This window comes from Budorcas taxicolor, chromosome 13 (assembly GCF_023091745.1).
Source record: "Budorcas taxicolor isolate Tak-1 chromosome 13, Takin1.1, whole genome shotgun sequence".
NCBI lineage: Eukaryota > Metazoa > Chordata > Mammalia > Artiodactyla > Bovidae > Budorcas > Budorcas taxicolor.
In genome coordinates, this window is record NC_068922.1 from 56,483,402 (window position 1) to 56,496,502 (window position 13,101).

At 34.0% G+C, this 13,101-nt stretch overlaps 1 protein-coding gene across 1 annotated transcript in view; it reads left to right on the top strand.

Annotated features, from left to right (window-relative positions):
• SYCP2 (synaptonemal complex protein 2) overlaps positions 1-11,442 on the top strand; it is a 63,477-nt gene extending 52,035 nt beyond the window's left edge. The window contains exons 33-42 of the mRNA XM_052651142.1: positions 288-484; positions 6,996-7,086; positions 7,332-7,472; positions 8,013-8,143; positions 9,193-9,287; positions 9,381-9,480; positions 10,080-10,138; positions 10,278-10,356; positions 10,459-10,515; positions 11,368-11,442. Coding sequence (XP_052507102.1) covers positions 288-484; positions 6,996-7,086; positions 7,332-7,472; positions 8,013-8,143; positions 9,193-9,287; positions 9,381-9,480; positions 10,080-10,138; positions 10,278-10,356; positions 10,459-10,515; positions 11,368-11,442 — 1,025 coding nt within the window. The remainder of the gene's footprint in view (positions 1-287; positions 485-6,995; positions 7,087-7,331; positions 7,473-8,012; positions 8,144-9,192; positions 9,288-9,380; positions 9,481-10,079; positions 10,139-10,277; positions 10,357-10,458; positions 10,516-11,367) is intronic.
• The last annotated feature ends 1,659 nt before the right edge of the window (positions 11,443-13,101 follow it).

The following is a 13,101-nucleotide window of genomic DNA, read 5'->3' on the forward strand; positions in this document are numbered from 1 at the left end:
AATAATTAGGTTGATCATTATAGTACAGCCCATACTATAGATATTTTTGTTTGAAAATGTTTTGAAAGTTCTTATTGTTACAATTATGTTTTAAATTGAGCAATAATTTTTAAAAGTCTTATAAAATATTTTACATGTAATTTTATCTTGATATATTAAAAGTTTATCTTTTCTAAATATAGCTAAAATTTAGGAATTTACCAAATTATTATATTTTTAGAAATTAATACTATTTCTGAAGATGTCAACTGTCATCTCTTTTGTTTGTATTTTGTGAGGCAATATAGGTGTAGAGAAAATAACAGAAGGAGACTTTACTCAGGATTGTGACTGTATAGCAGAATCAGTATCACCTGATCCAAAAACTTCATCACCTGAATCGTTAAACAGTGGAGTTGGAGGTCCAATAAAGTCACCCAAAAATAGTGATAAAACTTTATTGTGTACAAAAGAAAGTTCATCAGTTGCACAATCATTCTTCTTGGTAAGAAAAAAAAATGTGTGTATATATATATTTTTTTATCAGATATACCTGAAGGAAGTGAATCATTTTCCTCTAATCTTAATCAAATACGCAGTGCTTGTCTACTTAAGGTTCTGAGTTTGGTCTTGGGGAGAGACAAACTTACCAATAAGTAAAATAGCCTCAGTGAACTGATAGACTGATATATTCAGGAGGACAGTGCAGTGATATGAGAACTATGGAGTACTGATAAGAATTCTGTAATAGAAACAGTCCCTTCCAAAGAGGTATGACTTGTTTGTCTACACGTCAGAACTGCATTTCCTAGACTGGAATAGGCTTCTTCCTGCAGCACAGGCACTTCTTTCAGGTTTTACCAAAACTCAAAATCTGTAAACTTTTACTTAACTAAATCACAAATTGACAAAGAATGTAGTTGAAACAGTATGACCATAGATAGCATTTGCTTTAAAGATTTATAGAGGAACTTTACCTATTAGTTTTAAATAGTATGACTATTAACTTAATGGTATATTGAAAAATTCATTATCCTGCCACTGATATTGTTATTTGTACCATTTCTTATTGATTAAATATGTACATATATTCAAGTCTTTTAAAAAGACATTAGATATAGGGATCAAATACGGGTCAAAGTGAGGGTAGCTAAATATATAATGTCTACAAGTAGTAGTTCATAGTTTGAATTCTTTTTTAAGTTGTTTGTACTTCAGTGTCAGTTTACAATGTACCCCGCACCACCTCCAGCCCTTTTTTTGGCTTAGGTTTTATAGATGGCTTGATTTGGAGAATTTTGAAGTAGTAATAAAGTTACAGAACTGATTGCCAAGATAATGTAGTTCATTATAACTGAGTCTAGCTGAAAGTTCTGAATTAGAATTATATTAAATCCTGAGTCCGCCGTTAGCTAGCTGTGAAACATTTTATAAGCTAATGAATCCCTCTGCACCTCAATTTTCTCATCTGTAAAACAGGGCTATGAAAAAGTAAATAGACTGATTATGTAAGCATTACCTGATACATAGTAAATACTCAAATATATTATTTTCCTGATATGTGCTAATCTCTGTATACAAAAATGGAATTAAGGAAGTTCAGCACACCTATAGCCACAATCTAAAATCTCTGAAAAAGCCAGCCAGCTTTCTGTCCCATGATTTTAAGTCAAGTGTCTGGTTTTTTTTTTAATTTTTTAACTAAAGGATAATTGCTTTATAGAATTTTGTTTTCTATCAAACCTCAACATAAATCAGCCATAGGTATACACATGTCCCCTCCCTCTTGAACCTCCCTCCCATCTCCTTCCTCATCCCACCCCTCTAGGTTGATACAGAACCCCTGGTTGAGTTTCCTGAGACATAGAGCAAATTTGCATTAGCTATCTATTTTTCATATGGTAATGTAAGTTTCCATGATACTCTCTCCATACATCTCACCCTCTTCTCCCCTCTCCCTGTGTCCATAAGTCTGTTCTCTGTTTGGGTCTCCATTGCTGCCCTGAAAATAAATTCTTTAGTACCATCTTTCTAGATTCCATATATATGCATTAGTATACAATATTTATCTTTCTCTTTCTGACTTATTTCTAGGCTCTAGGTTCATCCACCTCATTAGAACTGACTCAAATGTGTTCCTTTTTATGGCTGAGTAATATTCCATTGTGTATATGTACCAAAAATTTGCCTATTTATCTGTCGATGGACATCTAGGTTGCTTCCGTGTTCTAGCTATTGCAAATAGTGCTGCAGTGAACATTGGGATACATGTCTTTTTCAGTTTTGGTTTCCTCAGTGTATATTCCTAGGAGTAAGATTGCTGGGTCATATGGTGGTTTTATTCCCAGTTTTTTAAGGAGTCTCCATACCATCTTCCATAGTAGCTGTATCAATTTACATTCCCACACCTTTGCCAGCATTTCTCGTGCGTAACCTTTCTGGTGGCCATTCTGACTGGTGTGAGGTGATATCTCATTGTAGTTTTGATTTGCATTTCTGTAATAATGAGGGATGTTGAGTGTCTTCATGTGTTTGTTAGCCATCTGTATGTCTGCTTTGGAGAAATGTCTGTTTAGGTCTTTTTTCCACTTTCTAATTGGGTTTCTTTTCTGGTATTGAGTTACATGAGCTGCATGTGTATTTTGGAAATTAATCCTTTGTCAGTTGTTTCATTTGCTATTATTTTCTCCCATTCTAAGTGTTGTCTTTTCACCTTGTTTATAGTTTGCTTTGCTGTTCAAAAACTTTTAATTAGGTTCACTTGTTTACTTTTGGTTTTGTTTCCATTACTCTAGGAGGTGGGTCATAGAGGATATTGCTTTATGTCATTGAGTGTTCTGCCTATGGTTTTCCTTTAGGAGTTTTAGTTTCTGGTCTTACATTTAGGTCTTTAATCCATTTTGAGTTTGTCTTTGTGTATGGTGTTAGGAAGTGTTCTGATTTCATTCTTTCACATGTAGCTGTTCAGTTTTCCCAGCACCACTTACTGAAGAGGCTGTCTTTGCCCCATTGTATATTCTTGGCTCATTTGTCAAAAATAAAGTACCCATATGTGCGTGGGTTTATTTTTGGGCTTTCTATCTTGTTCCATTGGTTTATATTTCTGTTTTTGTGCCAGTACCATACTGTCTTGATGACTGTAGCTATGTAGTATAATCTGAAGTCAGGAAGGTTGATTCCTCTAGCTTCATTCTTCTTACAACCCCTTTGGCTATTCATGGTCTTTTGTGTTTCCATATGAATTGTGAAATTTTTTGTTCTAGTTCTGTAAAATATGCCATTGGTAATTTGATAGTGATTGCATTGAATCTGTAAATTGCATTTGGTAGTATAGTCATTTTCACAATATTGATTCTTCCTACCCAGGAACATGGAATATATCTCTCCATCTGTTTATGTCATCTTTGATTTCTTTCATCAGTGTCTTATAATTTTCTGTATACTATTCTTTTGTCTCCTTAGGTAGATTTATTCCTAGATATTTTATTCTTTTTGTTGCAATGGTGAATGAGATTGATTCCTTAATTTCTTTTTCTGATTTTCATTGTTAGTGAACTGTTTTTACTCCTACAGTGTTTTATGACCCTTTTATCCTGTTTAACCAGTAGTTTTCACAAAGCATATTTTTCAAACAAAATTTTATATGAAACTTTCAGTGTGCCAAATGTAAAAATGCAGCTATACTGTTTAAAGCAGATAGATCTGAACCCTGACCTACATACCTTCCCTCTCTGATAATCCCCCAAAGGCACCTTTGCAAGACTCTTAATTTCTACAGACCACACTTTAAAACCATTTGTGATTGATTAGACAGTCATCCCATGATCCTTTCTTGGTATTGCTTCATCATCCTTCCTTTCCCTGAATCCTTTCTCCTGTTAGTATCCCATCTTGCAAATCTCAGCACCTAAGTCATCCCCACTCACCTACTTTGATGCTGTTTGCTAGATGAAATTTTGTTACATGTTTATTGGCTGGACATTTACAGGAGACACTGATTTTCCAATTTACTATTGACTCTTCATTCTAAGTCTCTCAGTCATGTACAACTCTTTGCAACCCCATGGACTATATAGAGTCCATGGAATTCTCTAGGCCAGAATACTGGAGTGGGTAGGCTTTCCCTTCTCCAAGGGAGCTTCCCAAGCCAGGGATTGAATCCAGGTCTCCCACATTGCAGGCGGATTCTCTACCAGCTGAGCCACAGGGGAAGCCCGACTCTTCATTAGGTATTGGAAATTTGCTATGTAAATTTGTTGTACCAGCTTACACTCTCCAACAGTGCTATGTGATATTGCCCATTTTTCTACTGTTTTTTAGTTTTTTCTTTTTTGGCAATCTGATGAATTTTAAATGTGTCTGACTTTAATTTGCATTTTTCAGATTAACTGCATTTTTCAGATTAACTGCATCAGTGAGTATTTTCATATTTTTTGGCCATTTTGTAAATTGCCTATTTTTTTTAATTTTTAAAACTGTATTGTTTGATTTTTCCTATAAATTTGGAGGAGTTCTTACTATATGTTGGATATTAGTTATTGGTTATATCCAATGCAAACATTCTTTTTCTAGAATGTAGCTTTGTCTTTTCACTTAATTAAAATATGAAATCTACCAATCTTTTGTTCAAGAAATCCTTCCCTCAGTTATTGTCATAAAAATATTTTCTCTACAAATATTCTAAATTTGAGGTTTTCTGTTTTTCTAGGCTTCCTCTTTTTGCATATGGATAGTGAGTTAGTGCAATGTCATACATTGGATTATCGCTCCTTTCTCCATCATATCTGATGACACTTGGGTCACTGCCTTGGCAAGCTCATGGGTCAGCTATTTGCCCAGTAAAGTATAGGATAGTACCTCTCTGTCTCTATGCTAACACAGCATTACTTCAGTCTGTATATTAATAGTTTTATGCATACAGTGGTTTCACTACCCCCATCTTGACCCTCCTCTCATTATACTTCCAAATTATAATATACTTCCAAATTATAAGCCCTGTACTTGGCCTGTATAGTTTAGAATTAGTTTGTTTAAGGGAAGAATTGCTTTTTACCAATACTGAGATTTCTCATCCATATAGTTCATTTTTCTCTCTACAGTTTGGTCGTATTTCCAACAAAGTTGTGCAAAATTTTCCACAAAGAAAGTTGTACTTCTGCAGTGCTTTATTGGCTTTTTACCTTACTGTATTAAAGAAAAAAGCTTAAATTGTTTTCTGCGTTTTTAACTTTTTGCTTTTGTATAGAAACACTGTTGATTTTTATATCTCCCACGTCCTTGGCAAATTCTATCATAATTACCTGCTTAAATTCTCTTGAATTTTGAAAATAGGTAATCAAACTGTTTTTATGGTAATTTTCACATTTTCTCTTCCAATCCTTACATACATGGTATTTTCAAGGTGACTATGACATGTGGAGCAATGTTAAATAGATATCATACTAGTATGTATGCTTATTGATAATTTTTAATAGATACTTGTTATCAAATTAATGTTCTAATTGTTTAAATACCTTATTTCACTTATGAATGGGTGTCGAGTTTTAGCAGTGAACTAGTTATTCCCTCAGAATTTAAGTAGTTTTAGTTTAATGTCTTTGTATTTTTCTTACTTTAGTTTTTTAACTTCCTTTGGGTTTCTGTTTGTCTCATTCATTCATAGCACAGTTAAATATAATACTGTTGAGAATAGAAGTGATACAGTTGTGGTACAGTTGACCCTCTATATCTATAGGTCCACATCTTTGTCAGCCAACCATGGACTCAACCAACTGTGAATCAGTACTTCATATGTAGGACATGAGCATCAGTGGATTTTGGTATTTGCCTGGAACCAGTCCCTCCTATCCCCCGCAGCTACTGAGGGAAGAATGTACTTACACTGTGCTTAGCTGCACACTCTTGTTCGACTCTTTTCAACCCCATGGACTGTAGCGGGTTACCATGCCTTCCTCCAGGGGATCTTCCCAAAGCAGGGATCGAACCCAGGTCTCCTGCATTGCAGGCAGATTCTTTACCATCTGAGCCGCCAGGGAAGCCCAAATTGCAACAGCTATTCAGATTTAAACAGTTATACTTCAGGAAAAACTTATGGAAATTGAACCTCCAAATATGAAAGTCATATGGTAGTACAGCCAGTAAGTTTTCCTTAAACTAAAATAGTTCTTAATAAGCATCAGATTACAGGCCTTTAGTAATAGTTATAATAATTTAATATTTTTCACCTGTTGTTATCTGAAAGTGTGATGTTTAAAATATGTAGGATGGTTTGATCATAGAAAAAAAGTTGAAATACTTACAATGAGAAAGTCTTAAATAGGCTATCACTTTAAACCACTGACTTACATATCTATAAAAGACTTAGTGGTTTCATGATTATATAGGAATTTGGTTGAGTTTTTCCACTATAAAAGTCAACCAAGAAAAATATTAATATTTAATAACCTATAAAATACAGAATGTTAAGACAGAATTATAGCTTGGTGTGGGCTGGGTTTTGGGCTATACCAACCTCCACGTAGGACAGGTTGGTATCTATAGACTGAGTAGAGAAACGTCATTAACTTAAGTATAGAAGGGTAACTGGATATGGACACAGATTTTCATAAAACAGGAAAAAGACTGATTTGGCTAACATTTGTATTTGAATCAGTAAGACATAAGGTTAGAGGACAAACATGTGGCTTAAAGATATAATTTGAAGGAAGTAGTTTAGACTTTTCTTTGGCTTCCCTCCTGACTCAAAGAAATCAAACTCCTAATAAGGAAGAATTGAAAAATAGGATTAGTTTAAAAAAGCAGCTCAAAACTATTGCTGTAATTTAAGATTGAGGTTAACATAAGAATTTAGGAAAATGCATAGCAGTGTGAGAGAGAAAAAGGGATAGAAACAATCTGATGAAAAAACCAAATTGATAGCATTTGCAACTTATTGTCTATAGAGCTTGAGAGAGATGGTCAAAGGTGAATCCAGGAGTAACACAGAATGTTTTTCCAATTTCTGATACTTATCTTAGAAAAGTCATTCAGCATCTCCATTATCCACGTCTAGTGAAGAAAGAGAGAAAACATGGTACGGCATGCCCAGTGACTCCACACATATGTCAGGTTTGTGGTCAAAGACTTGCTTTTTAAAAAAAACATTAATTACTGAAATACTACTGTGAAATTTCACCTAAAGAAATTATGTTTTTATAATTATACCATTATTCAATTTAATGTCAAAATTATATAGGATTTAATGCAGTTGTCTAAAACTATACAAGCGGAAACAAGGGCTTTTTTAAATAAAAGCAATCATATATTAGGTATTTTTAATTAAGATTGTAGCACTGTTATTTACTGTTTCTAAGGCTGTATACAACATCTTAGTCGCAAACGAATGTACACAGAAGATAGTCTAAATAATTCTGGTGAAGTGGAAGAAGAAAGAGCAAACTCGCTTCCAAAAAAACTCGGTAAAAGCGAAGATGCAGATCATCACACCTACAAAGGTAGGTAGATCAGATGCCTATGTCAAATGCAATTAATTTGGAAAGTGGTTTCTTCAATTTTGAGTGACTTCTTTCATAAAACAAACTCCTTTGTAAAGATAACTTTGGGTAAATCCAAGAAGGAGGAAGCTTTATCACAAAGTTCACTTTATTTTACTGTTATGGTAAGCATGATTTTACTCATAAATCTTCCTCATCACTAATTACCATATACAGGCTTTACTACAGTATTAACGTACTGATAGATTAGCATATCACTAAATAGTTGGGTTATTAGTGTGCAAGTAGTAAAGAACTAGTTTTTTAAAAAATCAATCCAAATATGTTCCATTTTAATGTTAACTGTTTCTGCCTTAATTCCCATGCTGAAAGGTTTTTATAAGTCAGAGTATTTTAAATGAAAAATATGCCTATGATTTGTAATCCTTAGATTACATATAGAATCTGAAAATAAGACATTGTTCTTAGTCTCATGACAAAGAAGGTAAAATTTTTAACAATGCATGTCTTAATTTTAGCTGATTGTCTTCATTTTCTTAGTGTCCGAAAGCATATCTCCGTTATCAGCAAATGACTTTTCTATTCCTTTGGAGAACTGGGAAACTGAAATTTCAGATGTAGGGATGATGATGTGCGAGCAGCTCAATACAGAATTTCAGAGGAAAGTTAATGTGAGTTGTCATCCTTTAAATTATGATAATATGCCACACTTTCTACTGGTCTGTCAGTTCAGTTAACCCTTCGGCAACAAAACACCCATTCATGAACTCAGCTTTCCTCATGCACTGGTTAAAAGCTGTAATGATTCATGAGCCAAGTTTCTTTTCTAAAATTTTATATTACCCATATTCTTTACCTATGGGTTCTCTTTGTCCTATTTTCCTTTTCAGTTTAACATTTTGAGCCTTCTGTGATTTTTCTTTTTTCTGAACAATTTTCTTTTTGTGCCTAGTCTTTAATACATTTTTTAAAATCTCACAGCAGTAACTGCTTGTGAGGGTACTATATAATATATAGAGGATGAACAGCCTCAGTCAGAAACCCATTTCATTTTGTTTCACCAGTTCTGTACTTAAGCTCCTTAGTTATTGTGGTTCTAGTGAGGTGATATTTGCAAAAAAAACTTCCTAAAATACAGTAATTCTAAATTACTGTTGTTTTCTCCACTCATCTCTTTTTCTCACATGCCTGTATTTAGACAGTTCTTTTTGCCCTCCTGTTAAGACATTTTCCTGCACAGGTTATCAGCTCTCTTTCTTTGCTTTTTTCTTTTCTTCATGGGTAGACTCTGAAATTATTTAAGATTCTGTAGATTTCTTTTGAGTTGATTTATCCAAGGTCACCCTCATCTAAACAGAGAAGCCCTGATTCGTACATTCTGCATATCTGTGACTAGATGTGGATATGTTTTATGAAAAATGGTAGTAATTTTGAGTGTGACTCCTGGGCTGTGTTCCTGAAAAGAATTATAATCAAGAGCATTTTGGTAAATGTGACGTACTTATGAAAATAGCTAGCAATTCCAACCCTCAGTCAGAGCCTACCTGGTGGGACTGAGCTTACTCATTAACACTTCAGTTTAAATCACTTGAGTTTTTAATTTTTCACTGTTCTAAGTTCTTAGTCATTTATATTTCATGGAAAAGGCTTTGGTCTTAATATAGTCTTGGTTAGATTATTTTGTAAAGATTTTTCAAGTTAAAAAATGAGTGTTTTTCAGATCCGCCACAAAATGATGGATTATTTTACTAAACAGACTTGGAAAACAATTCAACAACATATAAAAGCAATCAACCAGAAGATTCAGGAGTACAGGTCTGTGCTAAAAATCCCTTCTGAAATATCCTAAGTGCTTTGTATTCTCAGTGCTATCATTTTTTAAAAAATCTCATTTTCTTTGTTTAATAGGATCAAAAAACTTGACAAGTTCCAATTCATCATCATAGAGGAGCTGGAGAATTTTGAAAAAGATTCACAGTATTTAAAAGATTTGGAGAAGGAATTTGTGGTTTGTGCTTATAAGAGTTTAAAAATAATTGTAAAACCTCATTTTTAAAGAGCTCCACTCAGGAAAACTTCTATTAACCTTCTACTTTTAGACTATCCCATAAAGGTTTTTGTTTTTTAGGACATAATTTAGTTTTATCCTAGATTTTTAGTTAGTTTCATGTACATACACTGAAGATACAGACTTAAGTTTATGATCAACAGGGATTAACATACATACTACTATATATAAAATGGTAAAATAACAAAGACCTATACAGCCAAGTATATTCAATATCTTGAAATAACTTAAAATGGAAAAGAATCTGAAAAACTACATGTATTCATGTGTAACTAAATCACTTTGCTATATATATATATATATATCTGAAACATTGTAAATCAACTGTACTTCAGTAAATACATATATATAAAGTTTGTGACTACCTTTTTACAGGGAGAAAGTCTGAAAGAGTTTGCTTTCAGTTTTTTTTTAATCTGAAAGAGTATATGACATCTACAATATTAGCATATAGCCAGGTTGTTTTTTAAATTAGTTCTGTTTAGTTTTAATTTTTAGTCATAACTACAGTATAGCTAGTTTTGTACTTTTAAATTTAGGACTTTCGGGAAAAGGTATTTCAGCAGTTCAGTGCCTATCAAAAACGTGAACAGCAGAGGTCAGTATGACATTCTTAATTATTAGAATATATAACAAGACTTTCTGGTCAAAAAATTAAAATTATATATACTATATTATAGTAATTCAATTTGTTAAAAATACCAAAGTAAATGCACAGGTAACTTTCATTATTTTAGACTTCACCTTTTAAAAGCTTCATTGGACAAGAATGTCTTCTACAGCACTGATTGTGAAGAAAATATTGTTACATCTCAGGTATAAATTCTATATTTTTGTATGTAATCCCTCAATATTGGTTAGTCCAACTTTTTGCTGTGAAACTAAGTAAATTTCATGGAAGAAATTATTTATTCACAGATGTGTTTGATGAAAGAAAACATGAAAATGCTGCAAGACAGACTTCTTAAGGAAATGGTAAATCAGTATCTCATTTGGGTTTTTCAAATGGAATGATCAGTCATGCTTTTATGTGTGTATGAGAAATTCTTCCACAGGTCTTTCTTTTTGGATTGAAACCACTGGGGTTCTTTTAGTTCTTTAAAATGGGAGCAAATTTATAGTAGAAAATAGGAGTGATTTTAAATAATGAGTATCTCCTTAAAAGAAAGAGCAATTTAAAAGTAAGCTAGAATAATTATTTCTTTGTATGTATCTAAGCAAGGTGCACCACAGCAGTCTTACTGTGTCTTCTGAAGGAGAAGGGGTGTCATGCAGAGCAAGAAAGAATTTTCATTTATGTAGATTTGAGGATAAAATTAGCTGATTTTGCAGAGGTCTAGTAGACTTGCAGCTGGATTCTGGGGGAAGAGCTCACCAGGGTGGGGAACAGGGAAGGTGTTTAAAGGTGCTGTCCAGGGAAACATGCCTTTGGCGTTTCCTCAGAGATAGAGGCATTTCTGTGTATACTATAGGATATTTTAATATACTTTGATTAAATTTTAATAGAACCTCAGTATGCTGATAGTAGAGGCTAAGACGATAGTTGTTACTAAACCAGTTTAGCTGGAAGCACATAAGCTAACTAACTAGACTGATCCTTGTTGAAGTTCTTTTCTAGACTGGATTTAATATTTAAAGGAAGTAAAATCTTTCATTGATTTGGGGTTTAAAAGTGATCTGTCAGTTGATCATCTAAATATATATCTAAAATATCAGTAATAAGCATATAATTCTGTAAATACCTAGAAACAGCCCTTAGGGGATTGGATAGGATGATAGTTTTACAGTGAATCACTGTTCAAAGTGATTTTTTTTTCTTGGCCACAGCAAGAAGAGGAGCTTCTCACTGTACGCAGAGGACTGAGGTCATTATTCATGGCTCATGAGAGAAACAGTATTTGATGTCTAGTTGTTCTCAACAAGTTTTATCCAATTATTCCTGTTTAGCTTAGGAAATATCAGAGTAGCTCTATAAAGAAAAGACATGTTACCCAAGCAAGAGTACCTCTGTGGAACCCTCTAAATTCAAAGAACTGTCTGTCCTCTGCTGGATAAGAAAGAACCTGTAATCACCATAACATGACTTAGCTGTAAAGCCTTTTGTCTGTGCAATGCTTTTTTCAGAAAGCTTTGGGAAACCAATCAGTAGAAGAATTGGCTTACTTTTATAGTAATATTTACATGAGACAAATATTACCAAGTTAACTATACTTATACAACTAGTTATTAAAATCTATCATATAAAATATATTTTAAATGTACAGTTTGAACTAAATATATAAAGTACTGTTAAAATTTACTAGTTTAGAACATGGTTCAAATAATAAAATTTAGTGATGTATAGAAGGAGACGAACTCTGATTTAAAATGCTTACCTGAGTGTAAAGCAGTACTTTCAGCATACTGTTGGAGAGTGTATTTATTCAGCTGTGGCTCCATTGTATTAGAATGCACTAAATAGCCTAACAGAGTTACCATTTTAATTCTAAGTAGACATACTATTAACTCAAGCAGGCTGTTTTGACAAGTACTTTTTAAGCCCGAGGGTTCACTGTAATATTTTGCTAGATTAATATATGAAAAAGAATACATATTTAGTTTGCTTTAATTGTGTAATAAAGTTGAAGTAAATGCTGTCACTTGGATGTTATACAGTTATTCTATAAATCATTTTGTTTGAGTATCCTCCACTCAGACATCTGAAGTATACCATCACACCATCTCACTTTACCAGTATTTAAGTACAGTGGTAAAAGTGGCTTCTTAGTCTAAATAAGCAAAAAAACGTTCGCATCATAGCCTTATTCCACTGTTAGCATCAGCTAAGATTTATTGATAGCGTATCAGAAATTCGTCTAGTCAAGGCTATGGTTTTTCCAGTAATCATGTATGGATGTGAGAGTTGGACTGTGAAGAAGGCTGAGTGCCGAAGAATTGATGCTTTTGAACTGTGGTGTTGGAGAAGACTCTTGAGAGTCCCTTGGACTGCAAGGAGATCCAACCAGTCCATTCTGAAGGAGATCTGCCCTGGGATTTCCTTGGAAGGAATGATGCTGAAGCTGAAACTCCAGTACTTTGGCCACCTCATGCGAAGAGTTGACTCATTGGAAAAGACGCTGATGCTGGGAGGGATTGGGGGCAGGAGAAGGGGATGAAAGAGGATGAGATGGTTGGATGGCATCACTGACTCGATGGACGTGAATCTGAGTGAACTCCGGGAGTTGGTGATGGACAGGGAGGCCTGGCGTGCTGCGATTCATGGGGTCGCAAAGAGTCGGACACAACTGAGTGACTGAACTGAACTGAGCAGAAATTCTACTTCAGGAAACAGTGACAAGTCTGCTATAATAAAAAAACAATTCAGGAGTTGTAACTCTTGTGTTCCCCCATGAGACTTCAAAATTAATCCATTATGACACACATCCTTTTTTATCTCCCCCACTTGGCCAGACTTCCAAGACCTCTAAACCCATGCTGATTCCCATACTGTGTTTCATGTGTAATCCAACCCAGGTGCTTGCTTTCTCCCACCTCTTTAAACCATTCAGCTTTGACGTTGTC